At 42.2% G+C, this 16583-nt stretch overlaps 1 protein-coding gene across 2 annotated transcripts in view; it reads right to left on the reverse strand.

Annotated features, from left to right (window-relative positions):
• The window catches only part of LOC140122412 (uncharacterized), a 74880-nt gene that overhangs the window by 48553 nt on the left and 9744 nt on the right, over positions 1 to 16583 (reverse strand). For both annotated transcript variants that reach the window (XM_072143226.1, XM_072143227.1), the window contains 2 exons: positions 4281 to 4434; positions 3721 to 3866 (listed from right to left, as the gene is read on the reverse strand). In XM_072143226.1, coding sequence (XP_071999327.1) covers positions 3721 to 3866; positions 4281 to 4434 — 300 coding nt within the window. The remainder of the gene's footprint in view (positions 1 to 3720; positions 3867 to 4280; positions 4435 to 16583) is intronic.

The raw sequence follows: 16583 nt of genomic DNA on the forward strand, positions 1-16583 counted from the left end.
TATACTTATACACATACACAAACACCATATACACACTGCAAACCATACATAAATTATATACACACCACTTATACATACACCATATACGTATTACATACACACATATAGACCATATACACATTATATACACATACAGCAAATACATACATACATACATACAATACCATATATAGACATACAGCATATACACACCCAATACCCCAAATCCTGGACTCCCTGAAACTGTAGGCCTCGTAACAGCTGCTAAGGCTGCTACCCTTTTAGTTATGCCCCTGTTTCTATCTTTAACTTTTATCTCTAATTTTTGTTACTTCTCATAGCTACAACTTATGAAGACACTTTTTCACATTGTTGAAAAATATTAGATAAACTATTATTCTTACTGCTACATACTTTATATTCAAGGAATTAAACAGGTTGAAATAAGATTTTAAGGATTTAGAAGACTGAGATGTGGAAACGATGTTAAAGAATATCTACCATTTGCTTTTATGCATTATAAACCAAACATACCTTGAGAATGCTGTAGCTACACTGATGCAGAAACATATCTTGATTAATCTCTAAACTGAGTGGTTTTGCTGAAAAAACAATTATAAAATTATGATAATGAGGCTCTGTCGCTCCTGTGGCTGCCCCGGTGCTCTACTTTTACTCACTGCACTGCTTCAGAGAATGATGTAATCACTGTGTTGTCCCTGAAAGGCAGAAGTAATTAATAGCTGCACCATCCCCCAGCTGCTGTGTATGAGTGGTCCAGCTCAGGTTGATTAGTCCTGTCTGGACAGTTCAGGAAGCTCCGTGTAATGAGCTTTTATAAGGCAGGCAGTCTTCACCCAGCTTTCCCAAGGTCCTGAATGTTATAATTGTTTTTTTGAGCAAACCACTCGGATCTGGGATTAAACAAGATATGTTTCAGCATCAGTGTAGCCACAGCATTCTCAAGGTATGTCTGGTCCACAATGTATAAAACAAATGGTTTTCATTGACATTTTTAACTTTTGCAAAGAATAGTCAGAATGCACAACTTACATAGTGCATACCAAGCATTTCTAACAATACGGATATGTATTAATTAAAGGATATGAGTAAACTTGGGTGATGGATATGAGAAGTAAGGATAAAATCACTTGGTCTCTTTAATATTTGTCATTGTAATATGGTGGAAAAGAAAAATAAGCTAGAATCTCAGACCTAAATTCCAAGGTTAAGCTGAAGTGAGAGTGATTGGAAAGAAAGGGGAAAACAAGTCTAATTCAAGGAGGGAATAGAATGACATTATATTCACTTTGTAACCAAATATCCCAATTCCTATTGGATAATCTTAGTGGCGCAGGAGAAAATAAATGTGAACCAATAGTTTTAATTTACACCCCTAATAGTTTCCCATTAGAAGACAATCCAGCATTCTGAATAGTCTTTTAGATTTTGTAGGAGATGGCATGAGGAGACCACCCAGCAAGCAGAGATGGGAGCTCTGTCCCCTGCCTTAGCAAAATCACAGCTAAAATATAGAAGAAACCAGGCTTGTCTCCCCCTTCCCTCTGCTCCCTCAGCACTACCCCTTCCCTCTGCTTGATGTAATCTTACAGCATCAAAAGACGTTTCATCACACAATGGTAGGGGGTGTTTTCTTAGGCACAGTGTAACAGCCTGTGAAGCCAGAGTGCGTGTAAATTGTACATGTATAAGGGAGACCAGGAGAGATGGCTGAGCCAACCTATAAATATATAACTAGCCTACGGGCTCACGAACATGGCTATATTAAGAGTCGTAAGAAGCGTTTGATCGCCATCTTTACACTTTTTTGTGTCCTTATGTTCCTTCATTTGTTTAGTATGAAAAATGTTGGCGTTTGAATTGGAATTGGTAAAAAATATGGGAGACAAATAAATCATGTAGCATGGAGGACACTTTAGTTCTGAGCTAATGACATACACATTTTGGATCAACATTGAGTACTATAGCAGCTGATGGATAGTCTTCTACTCTGCATCAGATCTGAGGCCTGGGACTAAGAATGGCTAATTTACGTCTTTTTCTACAATGTGTAAAAAAACAGCACCAATGGTCCTCAAAATGTGACAAAAATTACCTCAGATTTCTAATGAATCAGTCATCAATCTTTTCATGTTACCTCAGAAGTACGGACGTATGACATGAATCATCTATCTTTCTCCGAAATCTTTGCCTAAAATCTCTCTCACCTCACTAAACCCCACCAGAAGATCCGTCTTGGTAGGTTTCCGATGTCTAAATTTAGAGCCATTAGGCCCCATTTGATGTCTCCTCAGTTACTCGCTGGCGCCATCAGCGTGAAGTTGTACTGTTTTTTAATGCTCACATAAAGACAGACTGATCTTAATAGTTACTTTTATATTTAGTGAATCATACCTTAAACCCCTCCGCCTTTAGGCAATTTACAGCTAAAAATTCCACTTTAAGAGAAATGCCCGCTAAAAGAGCCGTATACAGCCACCTTTTTGTGCGAGGGGGGATACAAAAACATTGCCGCGGGGGTCAATTAGTGGCTAAATGGCACTAAAACTGTTTGGAAATAATTATTAGCTTGACAGCTTTCAATCTGATATAAAACATTCGCGTCGAACCAAATCCGTAGAGAAATATTTATGTTGTCCAATAAAATGTGTCACTATATAAGTATTTCTGCTTGAAAGTGTGAAGCCTTGACGTCTCCTGTGTTGCTTGAGGGGAGCCATGGGGGGAAGGGATGGGAGTCGGAGATCACACGTCCCTGGGAAAGTGTTTGCGGGGAGGGCAGCGCTCCCACTGGGTTGTTAACAGCCAGACAGTTTATTTAGTGCTGTTATGAGAGAGCGTTAATTCTGCTCGGGAAGGTGGGAATCTGGCCCCATGGGGGGAGCGGAGAGGTGCAGCTGCGAGATCTGGGGTGAGGGACAAGGTCACAAAGCAGTCAAGGGCCTTGTCGTCAGTGCGGTGCTAGGCTTATGGTAGACTGCCAAAGACTGACACAGCACACGAGCAGAGTCCCAGCTGAAGACAAGAAGTGTATGACAAGCAGATGGCATTGTGGGAGAAGTTTTTGGAACTTACAAAGAATAGTGCCAGCCTCGTTAAAAAAAACAAAAAACTTGTTATTGGACTAATGTTTAATCCACAGAACCGTGACTCAAATGCTCCCCCTTTACTCGGAGAGGCGCAGATTTTCTCCAGCTTTTGCCTTAGAAATTCTATGCAATGGATCGTCAGAATAACATAATGATCTATTCTGACCTGGAGTTTTCCAAAATAGAGTGTAACATAAAGTAATATTCTATATTTACACATGGAAACCTGTAACAACATATACATTATGCAAGTGACTGCATCCGATCCGATGGAAAGACTTACCAGAACCCCTCAGACGTATTTACATAATTTTAAAAGTTTATTTTAGAAGGAATGAGGCCATGGATAACAAATTTTTTAAAAATTGCCACTGTCACGGTGCCTGGATCTATGACTATGTGTCCCCGGTTTATCATGATGGATTTTGATGGTACTTTGTTTTAAGTTCATTGATCAGGAAAGATATTTATACTCTATACACTAGATAAAGCATAAATGTCTGTTTTCTGGGGGTCTGACCTCTGAGACCCCTGGCAATTGGTAAAATAAGAAACTGCAAGCTCCCTTCAACTTGCCTCACACAAGCTGGGACTTCCAGTATGTTTATAGACGTGTGTCTTTTCTCCTTACCTTCTCACTCAAGGCTTGGTTCTTGATGGTAAGGTCATCGCGTTCACCACGTGTAATTGCCAGTAAGTCTTTCATACGAAATAATTCATCTTGGAGAGATCTGTTCTCTTCTGTCAAATTGACATTTGGATGTGTGTTTGTGTATTCTGGGAAAACATTTAGGAGATTTATAACATAATATTACAAGGATAAAGCACTATAGGAGACCACTGGCTCTTGTCTCACTCCCTTAATCCTCATAGACCCTTTTCCCAAGGGTAAATGTTAGGTGGACCCCAGAATAATTTTTTTTTTTGGTGGGCCAAGGGAAACCCAGGTCGTTACTGATGTCACATTGTGTATAATTTCCAATGTTAGCTTTGCACAAGTAGAAGCTCCTGACATCTATGCAGGGAAAGGTACATACATCCAACGCATTTCATGGGAAAATGTGTCATGAATATAACCCATATAGGTTTCTACAATTCTACAATGTTATTGCCTCGTTGTCAGAAGATGCCAGAGAATTGCTATACATGTATTTACTAAAAGTGTGGTGTGGTGGACAAGATGACACTTACTTTGGCTGGAGTCTTCACTCAGATGCTGGGTAATAATTTCTCGTATACGGGCAGGTACAGGAGTCAGCGTTTCCCTCTCGTCCTCCACACTGCGAATGCTCAATACTTTGTCCTCATCTGCATTTCCTGGTTTCAGGACTGTATGTTCCAGGCGCTGAAATAAACATACAGAAAGCGTTGGGTAGAAGGTAACTGAAGCCAACTACATAGTAGGAGCCGGTAGGGCTACATCAAAGTTGCTGGAGGCCCCTGAGCTCAGTATCAGTATAATGGATGGATATCTTACACACTCTACCCATTAATTTGGTTATCCAGATCTGCCAAGAATGCTTGTGTCTATCAATACAGGAGATAAAGGAAACCCACCAGTGATGAATCTTATGTATATGGCCAGATCAGCACATCCTGCTGAAATAAACATGATCTGAAGGAAACATAATGTATACGATGGCGACCCTATGTCTGCAAAAACACTCTGCTTGTCATCAATTTTTGCTGATCCAAAAAAAAAACTGGGAAATATGCAAATATGTTTTCAAGGATGGCATAAGGAACATTGCTTCTTTTGTCTCTACCTTGTAAGACAGCCCACTTAACATCAAGCATGACTTTCAAGAAGCCTAATAACATGACGTGGGAATAAAGCCAAACCAAGATATTTATTCCAAAAGGAACAGATTCCCAACTCTAGACAGCGCTGTTTCAAAGTCTTGATATCTCGTCAGTAGAGTGTAGGGAACTGGTGTGAAAGCTGAGTGAGAGGCTTTTAACTAGGGTCGGGAAGTAAATTATCCTCAGGGAGACTTGCCAATTATGCAAGAGGTGTTGAGACTTACTTCCTGACCCTAGTCAAAAGCCTCTCACTCAGCTAAACCATTTCCCTACACTGTGCTGATAAGATGCAACCACATCAAAACAGCGCTGTCTACAGTTGGGAATCTGTTCCTTCTGGAATAGATATACTGCTTTGGCTTTAATCCCACACCATGTCAGTAGGCTTCTTGAAGTCATGCTTGATGATAAGGGAGCTGCCTTTCAAGGCAGCCAAAAGATGTAATGTTTTCCTTAAATCCCCCAGTGGAGCATCAACGGCTGTAAGTCTCCACATACCTGCAAGACAAACGTATCTGGCAAAATCTCTGTAAGGAGAGCTCTTACTTCCCGACATAAAACCCAGAATGCTGGAAAATGATGTCACTAGCTTGTCTCAACCACTTGAAGGGTCACATGATTGTGTTGGGATCCGCAAATATGGACTGCACACTAAGGACTCCCGTGTGGCATCTATATTTTTTCACATTCCCATAGACTTTGTTGAAAAAGTCAGAGATGCGCCAACACGGCCAGGAATAGGATGTGAGTTTTTTACATCCTCCATGGTTATGCACATGGGTCCATCGAAATAAAAGTGTCAGTATGCTATCCAAAAAAAACAAAAATGGATAACACACAAGGAAAACAACATGTGGGTGCATGTAGCCTTAACCACCAGCTTTCTTCTAGTATACCGTGCGGAGATGCAGCTCCAACCTGCAGTCATAATTGTTAACATCTGTGCAGGTTTGGGTTTCCATACTGTGGTTTGGGGGTGATTACCGCAAAATCAATTTGCAATAATTGTGGCATAAACCATAGCAGGGAAACCCAGTCTGAATAATTGTATCCTTTATATAATTGCAAATTACCCTGTCTTGTTAATAGGTGTATTTGGGAAGGGCTACCCCTAGGTGTTTTGGACTGACCCTTTTGCCCTCCTAATAATACAGCTGTGGGTCCTGTGATGCTTATTTTGCCTTTGGCACTGACATACAATATTTTCTTGTACCAATATGAAACATGTTAATTTAAAAGGTGACTATTTCATACCGACTCAAAAATATTTTACAGAATCATTCTTTGCCATGGTTTGCAGTGTTACATGTCCCTGTACATGCCATTAAAATCATTGGGTCCACGTAATGTATGGATGATTGAGGTTCTTGAGCACGTTATTTGCCTGAATAATGGACCCCTGTATAGTTTTTTTTCAGCCCCTTTGACTACTGACTGCTCAGCTTTTCTGGTTACATCAATATTCCAATCCCCACGACACATCTCTTGTAAGTCATCCATATAATTCTGCATATATACACATGAATTACATGTACGCAGCAACATGTGCAGGTCATTTTGTGCTACACCCATTTACCATCTGTAATCCATATGTTCCTAAATTTCAGAGGTCTGTTCACTGCACATTGTAGGCTGAAATCAGTGGAAGAAGTGGATCAGTTTACAGTTTAGATCTTTCCAATATTAACCAATTCCAGAGAAACATATTATGCAGAATGATGAAAGATAATATCTGTGATCTGAAATATCCTGGGAACCAATTTGTCTTTCAGTAACTCTGTACTGTGTCAATAAATCAGGCTGAATCATGGATTACTAGAATGGCTTAGCGCAGCTACTGGCATCACAGTAGGTCCTGTCCATGGTGCCCACGTAGGAAGCATTTAATGGAGTCTTATCATAGTCTTTTCATCAGTCTCCTGAGGGAAGCTGGGGGATTAGACCATCATGAGCAGACCAGATCCAGTGACAGATTATGTATCACTGCACAATATGTCACCTTCTGTTGTCTGTGCAATGGGTTCACGAGTATAACATTTGCTAAAAAGATTGGTTTTTTTTTAATTGGTATTATGATTCCTCCTTTATATAGTGGCAGTATTACTAAATAATCACAGAATAAAAAAAGCGCAAATAAAAAATAAATGTATATGTAAATTTAAGCCAAATTTCTGAGTGTAGAATAAAGAACCCTCACCGGTTTATCACCTGGACCTGTGCAGTGCTGCAGTTTTCTCCTATTTTTTGGATTAGTTTGGATCCCTAGCCATCGTCGACAAATTGCAGGCACCTTCTCAGCATGAAGTCTATTGGAGTCCTGTTGTGTTCTCAGGAGAGTCGGTCCCGCTTGTTAAAGTTTACAACCTAAGGCTCCGTTCACATCTGCATCTGAGATGCTGTTAGGAGCCTTCATCAAAGATTACATTGGCCCACAGTTATTAAAGCGCTTGCGCCAGTTTTCTGTCTGACTTTGCACTAGAAAGAACGTGCAAACTGCTTGTGCATGTATTTATAAAGTGTCCGCTACACATTTGTGTCACAGCTGCACTGTGCCTGATGCTACAGAAATTTCTTCATTTAGTCTGCATGCAACATTTAGTACCGCGACAAATAGAAATAGAGATGCACACCCTATGTTAAAGGTGCACCAAAAATAGTTGCCCCACAATTCCTGAATCTGGTGCAGTATACACAGGCACATAGTGCAGTCTGCACTGTTTTTGATAAATGTGGGCCAATGGGTTGGATGGGAAAGACACTGGGGCACATTTACTTACCCCCAAAAGTGCATTGTCCATTCGGAATGCACTGTGCCGCGATTCACTGAGTGTGTGCCCCATATCCTCATCTGTCTCTTCCCCGCACAGGTCCACCGGAGTTCACCTTCTTCTTCCAGGTGTATGTAAGTGCATTGTCTTGCGACACAATTTTAAATTTAAATCCCGTGTTCAGTCCGAATCAGTCGGATCCTCTCACAGCGCGCCCCCTCCCTGATTTCTGTCGCATAAAAGCCAGCACTGCTGTGCCAAAATATGATTGCGCACGGCAAAATCCCTGGTTAAATACCTGTCCCAGAGCCGCAATCCCTGAAAACGTCGGAATATCCAACGAAAGTGCGGCCACAGACCCTTAGTAAATAAGCCCCAATGCATTGATCTTTTTCTCACCTATATAACACATAAAGATGTTCTATTATCGTTATTGTCTTTTGAGGTACAAATCCAACACTGCATTGTGGTTGCTGTGTATGAAAAAAGTGCAAGGTACATCCAGCAACACTATTATCGAGGACAAAACGTGGGATAAGTCTCAGCAATGCTAGTAATTTATTTAAACATCGGACTCTTTTTTGGGGCTAGGAGAACAGTGGTCAGCGACTGACCGTCCACCTAATCGCAGAAAGAGCAGAGATTTAAAGAAGAGCTGTCACCAGAATTTTACCCCTCACAACGGTAGTACCTGCTGATAAAAGGTTAAAAGTCCTCCCCATATCACCTAAAATTATCTGCCACTGAGGCACTCTAGCTTAATTACAGCAGTCTTTCTGATATGCAAATGAGCCGTCAATGGGGGGCATGTATCATAGTATTTTCTTTCTGTGGTGAATTTTTGAGACATTTGGTGGGTCTTTTTTGTGCCCTATGTATGGCCATGTCTTTTTACTTGTGATACACGTTCAGTTTTTCCTGTCCTGGCAGGGGCACAATTTTGCTTTTTTTTGAGACTTTTTGTTGCAAATGTCTCAAGTTCACATGGACACAAGCCACGTTATATACAGGAGAGGACACTACTGTAAATTTTGGATTTGAGGCCTGCATTTATAAGCCCTCTAGTCACACCCCTGGGAGATGACAACAAATGGTAGTGCGGTCACACATTGGGGCAGATTTACTTACCCGGTCCGTTCGCGATCCAGCGGCGCGTTCTCTGAACAGGATTCGGGCCCGGACGGGATTTATGAAGGTAGTTCCTCCGCCGTCCACCAGGTGGCGCTGCTGCGCTGAAAATCATCTGAACGCGCCGGAATACACAGAGCTGGACCAGGTGAGGGTAAGCGCTTCCCAAGCGACACATTTTCGGTTTTTAAATGCGGCGGTTTTTCCGAATACGTTGGGTTTTCGCTTGGCCACACCCCCCCGATTTCCGTCGTGTGCATGCCAGCGCCGATGCGACACAATCCGATCGCGTGCGCCAAAATCCCGGGGCAATTCAGGGGAAATCGGCGCAAATCGGAAATATTCAGATAACACGTTGGGAAAACGCGAATCGGACCTTAGTAAATGACCCCCATGGTGTTAAGGGTGCAGTCACACCCTTTTGATTGCGTTTTGAAACATATTTGCCTAATTACATTACTGTTAACATTTGCGTTTACAATACGCATAGTAAACGCAATGTTAAAGTATTTGTTAATGTCACGTTTACATTGCATTTGTAAAAGCAAATGTTAACAGTAATGTAATTAGGCAAATCACCTCTCCTCGGCTGTTGTAATGCGTTTCAAAATGCAATCAAAACGCAACAAAAGCGCAACGTGTGGACGCACACTTAGAAGTAACCAATAAGTACATAAAAAATGTAAATGCAAAAATGTATGAATTTTCAAAAAACAGGTTATTATGCAAAATGTTAAACATTGAAAGCATGTGAAATAATTCCAATTTACATGTTAAAATAGGGTCCATGAAAAAAATCCTTCCTTTGCACCAGGTGCAGATTTGCACCTAAAAAGTTGCAAAAATATGCAAAAAAAGTGATACATAAGTGAAAAGATGCACGGAACATCGGGAAACTAAAGATACATAAGGCACTGCACAAAGTGCAGACCTAGGGGTACTTGAAAAACAAAAGCAAAATTTGCAGTGAAAAGTCACAAAAACGACAAAAACTTGACAAAAAACGACAAAAGCTTGACAAATTGATACAAAAAGTATATATCGAAAAATTGTGTGAATTTGAATTATACCAAAAAAAATATTTACCACCTGAAATTAAACAACTCATGTAAAAAAAAATAAATAAACATTTGCAGCATTTTGATTTCAGGAATGAATAGAGCAGATGATACCAGTAAAGTATGTATTGTACTTAATTAAAACAGCTTCTCTGTGCCTTTTTCTGTTCTTTCTCCTGTAGTGAGCAGTGTATCTGAAAGAATTCTAAAGTCCACCTACTTCAGACAGATAAGGAGGCCAATGATTAACTCTTTCCATACCAAGAGAATATTTCCCTTTATGATTCAGCTGTCTGAGGAGATTAGACTATCCAATGTCTGTCTGTCATTAGACAATTATCAGGTTTCTTTTTGTCTCAGGAGTCAGTGGATATAGGACTGAAAGATGATTTACACAAACTGCTTAAATAAGGAAGAAAGGCAGAGGAAAAAGAAAGACAGATTCCTATACAAAGTTAATTTTTATTATCTGCACTATTCTTTTATGCAATTTTTTAAATTTTTTTTCATTTCTTGTTTTCCTCGACACCAGGTAACCTTTGTATAGTGCCACATCTTTATCTGAACACCAAATACAAACCTAAAATAGTTTCCATCACGTGATGATATAAAAGTAAGTACTAAAGAGTAACAATAATAAGAACATAGTTTAATGGGCATTTAATATGTTCGACAGTGAAGCTGTAGTATAATTTATACATGTTATTTAACGGAGGAATGGCTGAGCTATGAGTCAACCCAGTGTATTAAGTACATATTTATCACTAAAGGAGCCTCAGCATAATTTATTCTCCACCATAGACCATACCAGTTCCCCGATGAAAGCAGCAGAACACTAAACTATAACTCAAAAGTAAAAAATCATTCCTGCCCCTCATGTGATGCTGATAATTCATCCTGAGGTGTTTCTCATTTCACACAATTCCATCCATTCACCCAGCAGAGAACTTTACCCAACATGACCCTGATGTGTGCTGATTTGGCTCCTTAAATTAATAACGCCTTAGTAAAGGAGGCCGCGGAACTGCAGAAGAAGCCTAGAAAAGCGGGGCCTAATGGTAAAACCTATATATAACTTTCTAGTGTACCCAATATATAAATACATTCCTGGACTGCTGATCTCCCCATCTTATTCATGTCAATAGGGGCTTATTTATCAGGGCTTCTACACCACAACACTGGCATAGACGTCCTGAAATAAACGCAAATGCTAGAGTACAGCTAGAGTACTCTCCTTTTCACGCTGGGAAGGAGGCCGCAGCCAGAGGGGGAGCAGTCCGGCGCAGGGTATACCTGTCCCCGAGCCGATGCACACATGAAAAGACGCTTGATACTGGCCTAGGACCCGCTGGATAATGATAGGCCTGCAAGGCTATCATATACAAGGGCTGGTATTGATGAATAAATCCCAAAGTTTTTGACTCTTAATCCACAAAAAAACATGGAACTTACTTAACTTAGCAAAAGATCAATGAAAATGTACAGCCACGGACGTTGTTATTGTGCATTTTGTTTACGCACCCACAGGGCCACGTTTATCAGGACTTGTATACACTGGCATACAAGCCCTGAAATAGGCACAATTTCTGGCACACGGCCAAGAATTGTGCCCATTTCCCCCTTATGCCACCTCCATGGCAGGAGGCCGTCATGAAGGTGGGCCAGGGTGAACATCATACAGTGGTGCATTTAGCGTGTGATATATGTCCCCCATAGACTTTAAGGGGTTGGCCTTGTATACTAGTTTTATGCATACAAGCCCTCATGTATTTTTGTAATGTGTGTGTGTGTGTGTGTGTGTGGGGGGGGGGGTCAGGATAGGTCATTTACCAATATACATATATTAAAAGTTCTGCTCCGCTTTCTTGCTTAAAGTTGGCTGCAGATGGAGGGTGATGTGATCTCTATCTGTCCATGAACAATCGCCCTTATGATAGTTTTCATGAACATAAGATTAAGGTCCTGGCAGGGCGATTGCTCATGGACAGATAGAGATCACATGACCCTCCATCTGCGGCCATTTTATGGACAGGAATGTCTGGCTGATGAGGTAAAAGACAGAAGGCTCCACTTTTCATATCAAGAAAGCGGAGCAGAACTATTAATAGATGTATATTGGTAAATTAACTAATATCCCGCCCCCCACACTTACACACACATTATAAAAAAACATCAGGTAAAGTGGCCAACCCCTTTAACTGAGTGCATGAACTGCAGTGTCACATTACATAGTTCTATGGGGAGGGGAGGGGGAATACAGCAGATAGGTCTTCTCCAGTAACTCTTCAATCACTGTAACCTAACCCTTTCCATCCCAGAGATACCAAATTCTTAAAGGTTTTACTATCTCTTAGGCTGGATTCACACGACCGGTGCCCGCCGTACCGTAGCACGGCGGGCACACGGCAGCGCGTGGGGAGAGGAGGAGGGGGAGAGCGCTGCTCACCCCCGCCCCTCTCCATAGGGATACATGGCGCACGGCGCCGTATGCCCTGAAAAAATAGGACATGTCCTATTTTTTCACGGGGTATGGAGCGGTACGGTGTCGCACGTGTGAGGCACCGTACCGCTCCCGTAGGGCGCCGCGCCCACATTGCCGTTTATGGGGGACGTATATTGGCCGTATATACGTTGGCCATATATACGTCCCCCTTGCGGTCGTGTGAATGCAGCCTTAGTCCATTTAAAAATATATTTTTTACCGTTCCGTCTTATTCTGTTGGCCATAACTTTTTCACACTTTTAAGTGTACAGAGCTGTGTACGGTATAATGTCTTTGTGGGACCAGCTGACATATTCTTTGACCTATTGTTTCATTTTAAAAAATGTTGATGTGTAGTGATTCAGACATCTGGATCTTTTCTTCCGTTATGGCGTTCACCAACTGGGATACTCACACTTATAATTGTGCAGATTGGGCAATTTAGGACGCATTAGGTTATGTTTATTAATATTCACCTTTTAAGTATTTTGTCAGAAATATTCTGTTGTGATATATTGATGACATGCTGCATCGCTCTTAGGCCTTTCTGTAGGCTTGTGCACTAGTGTGACAGGCAGACATGATGACAGGCAAAACTATGCCACGTCTTAACTGGCCTAGTTTTGCGTAAAAACGCCACATGGCTGCAGAATTAATTGCAATTTCATTGTGATTATAAATTCAGTGATTTAATGCCAGAAACTAGCATGGAAACACTGATAAATGCCCCCCCCCCCCCCCCCCGCTGTTTCTATGACAGCCATGGGAGCCTTTGATGGGGAGGGGAGATCTCTGCCAATATGGGGGAGTGCAGTTGTTAGTGAAGTGTGTCTTCTATGTAAAACAACAGCCACCAGCTCCATCAGCTATGGCCACTGTGATTATTATGGGATTATTTGCAGTATAAAGAAAATTAGTACTGTGCAGTTCTTCTTCAATAACAATGTCATTTCCCTATCCATGATAATGGGGCACATTTACTTACAGTGCCGCTGGAGTTCACCGAAAGGGCATTATCTGACGATAATGCACTGTGCCGCGATTACCTAAGATTGTGCGCCCGATATCCTGCATGTGTCGCTTCCCCGCTCAGGTCGGACAGAGTTCGCCATCGTTTTAGTGGTGTATGTAAGTGCATTGGATTGTGAAACAATTTGAAAGTTAAATCCTGCGCTCAGTTGGAATCAATTGGACAGTCCGACGGCACGTCCCTCAATTTGTGTCACATGGAAGCAGCGCAGCTGTGCCACAAAAGGATTGCGTGTGCCAAAATCCCAGTGCAGACACTTCTTAAATAACTGTGCAAGCCGTGTAATCCCCGAAAAGGTGCACAGTCCAACAAAAGTGAAAAGTGTGACCCTTAGTAAATGAGCCCCATCATGTTGCGGCGAATACTGATTTCAGGATCGCTCTTCAGTATTTAGGCAGCACTATTGGGTCTACACCAAAATCTTCTGACTTGTAGTTTTGGTCTAAAATGGTGAAACAATAGTTGCAGATCACACACTGATACATTTACATGCTGGAGGGCCAGTGCATTGTACCATTAGCTGTAATGCGGATACTATAGAGTAGAGAGATGTACAGTGTAGTAAGATGAGGGATGATGCTGCGGTACATTCTTACATGACCTTGTGGGCAGGTGTTACAGTGTATTTATCCTGTGATGTGTGCATCCGCTGTGTATAAATTACACCGACTTCCTCTATCCCTAGGGAGCAGGAGGGAGCCCAGTACTGGCGTTTGGAGTCCAGTCTCGGGGTTCTGCCTCCCCCACCCTAGCCGGAATTGCTTCCGCACCTGTCGGTGGCTGTTGTTGACTCAGGAGGCCACCCCACCCCTTCCAGGCAAGCTCTGGAGCCTAGCTCAAAGATTTGGCAGGTTCCTGAGCTGTTTTCTTTCCCTTAACAGTCTGGGCAGGTGCCAGGCCAGGAACAAGAGAGGCAGTATACGAAGAAAAGAGTGAGAAAGAGCCGGGAGGAGGGAGAGGAAGGAGACGAGGAGTGGGAGAGAGCATATTCTACTAGAGGAAACGCTCAAAGGGAACAGAGCAAACAAGTACAGGAGAGGGCTCCGGACTATTACAGGCCTGTCCATGACCCAAAGCATCACATGCGTTCAATAACAATTATCAGGAAATTTCCAGGTATCAATTAATCCGGTGGTGAATAACAGAAACATATGTGCATGTGTAGCACGACTTCCACAAATGTTACCGCACCTCGCTGGACCATGAAGTGACTCAGAGGAGAAGTAGGCAGCACATCACCACTCCAGCTGTCGTGGAAAAGTGACAGCCAAAAGGAGGACGATAATATTTCTGGGGATCTTATTAATCTGTTTTCCACAAAAGATGCAGGAGTTGGGGGGGAGGGGAGGGGGAGGTAAGATTTACTTATAAATCAATGGTAGAAGCAGTTTGACATTGACTGTAAAACAAGACAGTAGAAAATAGATGATGCAATGTCAGGCTTATAGCACAGGTTAAAAATTGGATTTTGGCTGCACACTTTAATCAATATTTAGTGCAGGTGCTCCGGAGAGGGTCCCAATCCCATATAGTGTAGGAAAATCTTGGACTCCAGTCACACTGTATAGATTGCAAAGAATTTTTAGGCTTATAGACTTATAGCACAAACTGCTTACTGGATAGGGTGTGCAGGTCACTGGTGGTACTGCAGGTCACTGGTGGTACTTGTGTAGCTTATGTCAGTGTCTCACACATGTGTATAGCAGAACATGTCAGGCACTTGTGTAGCTGATGTCTGTGTCTCACACATGTGTATAGCAGAACATGTTAGGTACTTGTGTAGCTGAAGTCTGTGTCTCACACTTGTGTATAGGAGAGCAGAGCATGTCAGGCACTTGTGTAGCTGATGTCTGTGTGTCTCCCATGTCTATAGGAGAGCAGAACATGTCAGGTACTTGTGTAGTTGATGTCGGTGTCTCTCACATGTGTATAGGAGAGCAGAGCATGTCAGGTACTTGTGTAGTTGATGTCGGTGCCTCTCACATGTGTATAGGAGAACAGAGCATGTCAGGCACTTGTGTAGCTGATGTCTGTGTATCTCACACTTGTGTATAGCAGAACATGTCAGGCACTTGTGTAGCTAATGTCTGTGTCTCACACATGTGTATAGGAGGACATGTCAGGTACTTGTGTAGCTGATGTCTGTGTCTCACACATGTGTACAGCATAACATGTCAAGTACTTGTGTAGTTGATGTCTGTGTCTCTCACATGTGTATAGGAGAGCAGAGCATGTCAGGCACTTGTGTAGCTGATGTATGTGTGTCTCACATGTGTATAGCAGAACATGTCAGGCACTTGTGTAGCTGATGTCTGTGTCTCACACATGTGTATGGCAGAACATGTTAGGTACTTGTGTAGCTGATGTGTGTGTCTCACACATGTGTATAGCAGAACATGTCAGGCACCTGTGTAGCTGATGTCTGTGTCTCACACATGTGTATAGGAGGACATGTCAGGTACTTGTGTAGCTGATGTCTGTGTCTCACACATGTGTATAGCAGAACATGTCAGGTACTTGTGTAGCTGATGTCTGTGTCTCACACATGTGTATAGGAGAACACGTCAAGTACATGTGTATCTGATGTCTGGGTCTCTGACATGTGTAAGGCAGAACATGTCAGGCACTTGTGTAGCTGATGTCAGTGTCTCACATATGTGTATAGCAGAACATGTCAGGTACCTGTGTAGCTTATGTCAGTGTCTCCCACATGTGTATAGGAGAGCATGTCAGGTACTTGTGTAGCTGATGTCTGTGTCTCTCACATGTGTATAGTAAAACATGTCAGGTACTTGTGTAGCTGATGTCAGGGTCTCATACATGTGTATAGCAGAACATGTCAGGTACTTGTGTAGTTGATGTCAGTGTATCACACATGTGTATAGCAGAACACGTCAGGCACTTGTGTAGCTGATGTCTGTGTCTCACACATGTCAGGCACTTGTGCAGCTGATGCCTGTGTCTCACACATGTGTATAGCAGAGCATGTCAGGTACTTGTGTAGCTGATGTCTGTGTCTCACACATGTGTATAGGAGGAGAGAGCATGTCAGGTACTTGTGTAGCTGATGTTTGTGTCTCACACGTGTGTAGCAGAACATGTCAGGCACTTGTGTAGCTGATGTCTGTGTCTTACACATGTCTATAGCAGAACATATCGAGCACTTGTGTAGCTCATGTCTGTGTCTCACAAATGTGTACAGCAGAACATGTCAGGCACTTGTGT

The sequence above is a fragment of the Engystomops pustulosus genome, chromosome 3 (genome assembly GCF_040894005.1).
Source record: "Engystomops pustulosus chromosome 3, aEngPut4.maternal, whole genome shotgun sequence".
Classification (NCBI taxonomy): domain Eukaryota; kingdom Metazoa; phylum Chordata; class Amphibia; order Anura; family Leptodactylidae; genus Engystomops; species Engystomops pustulosus.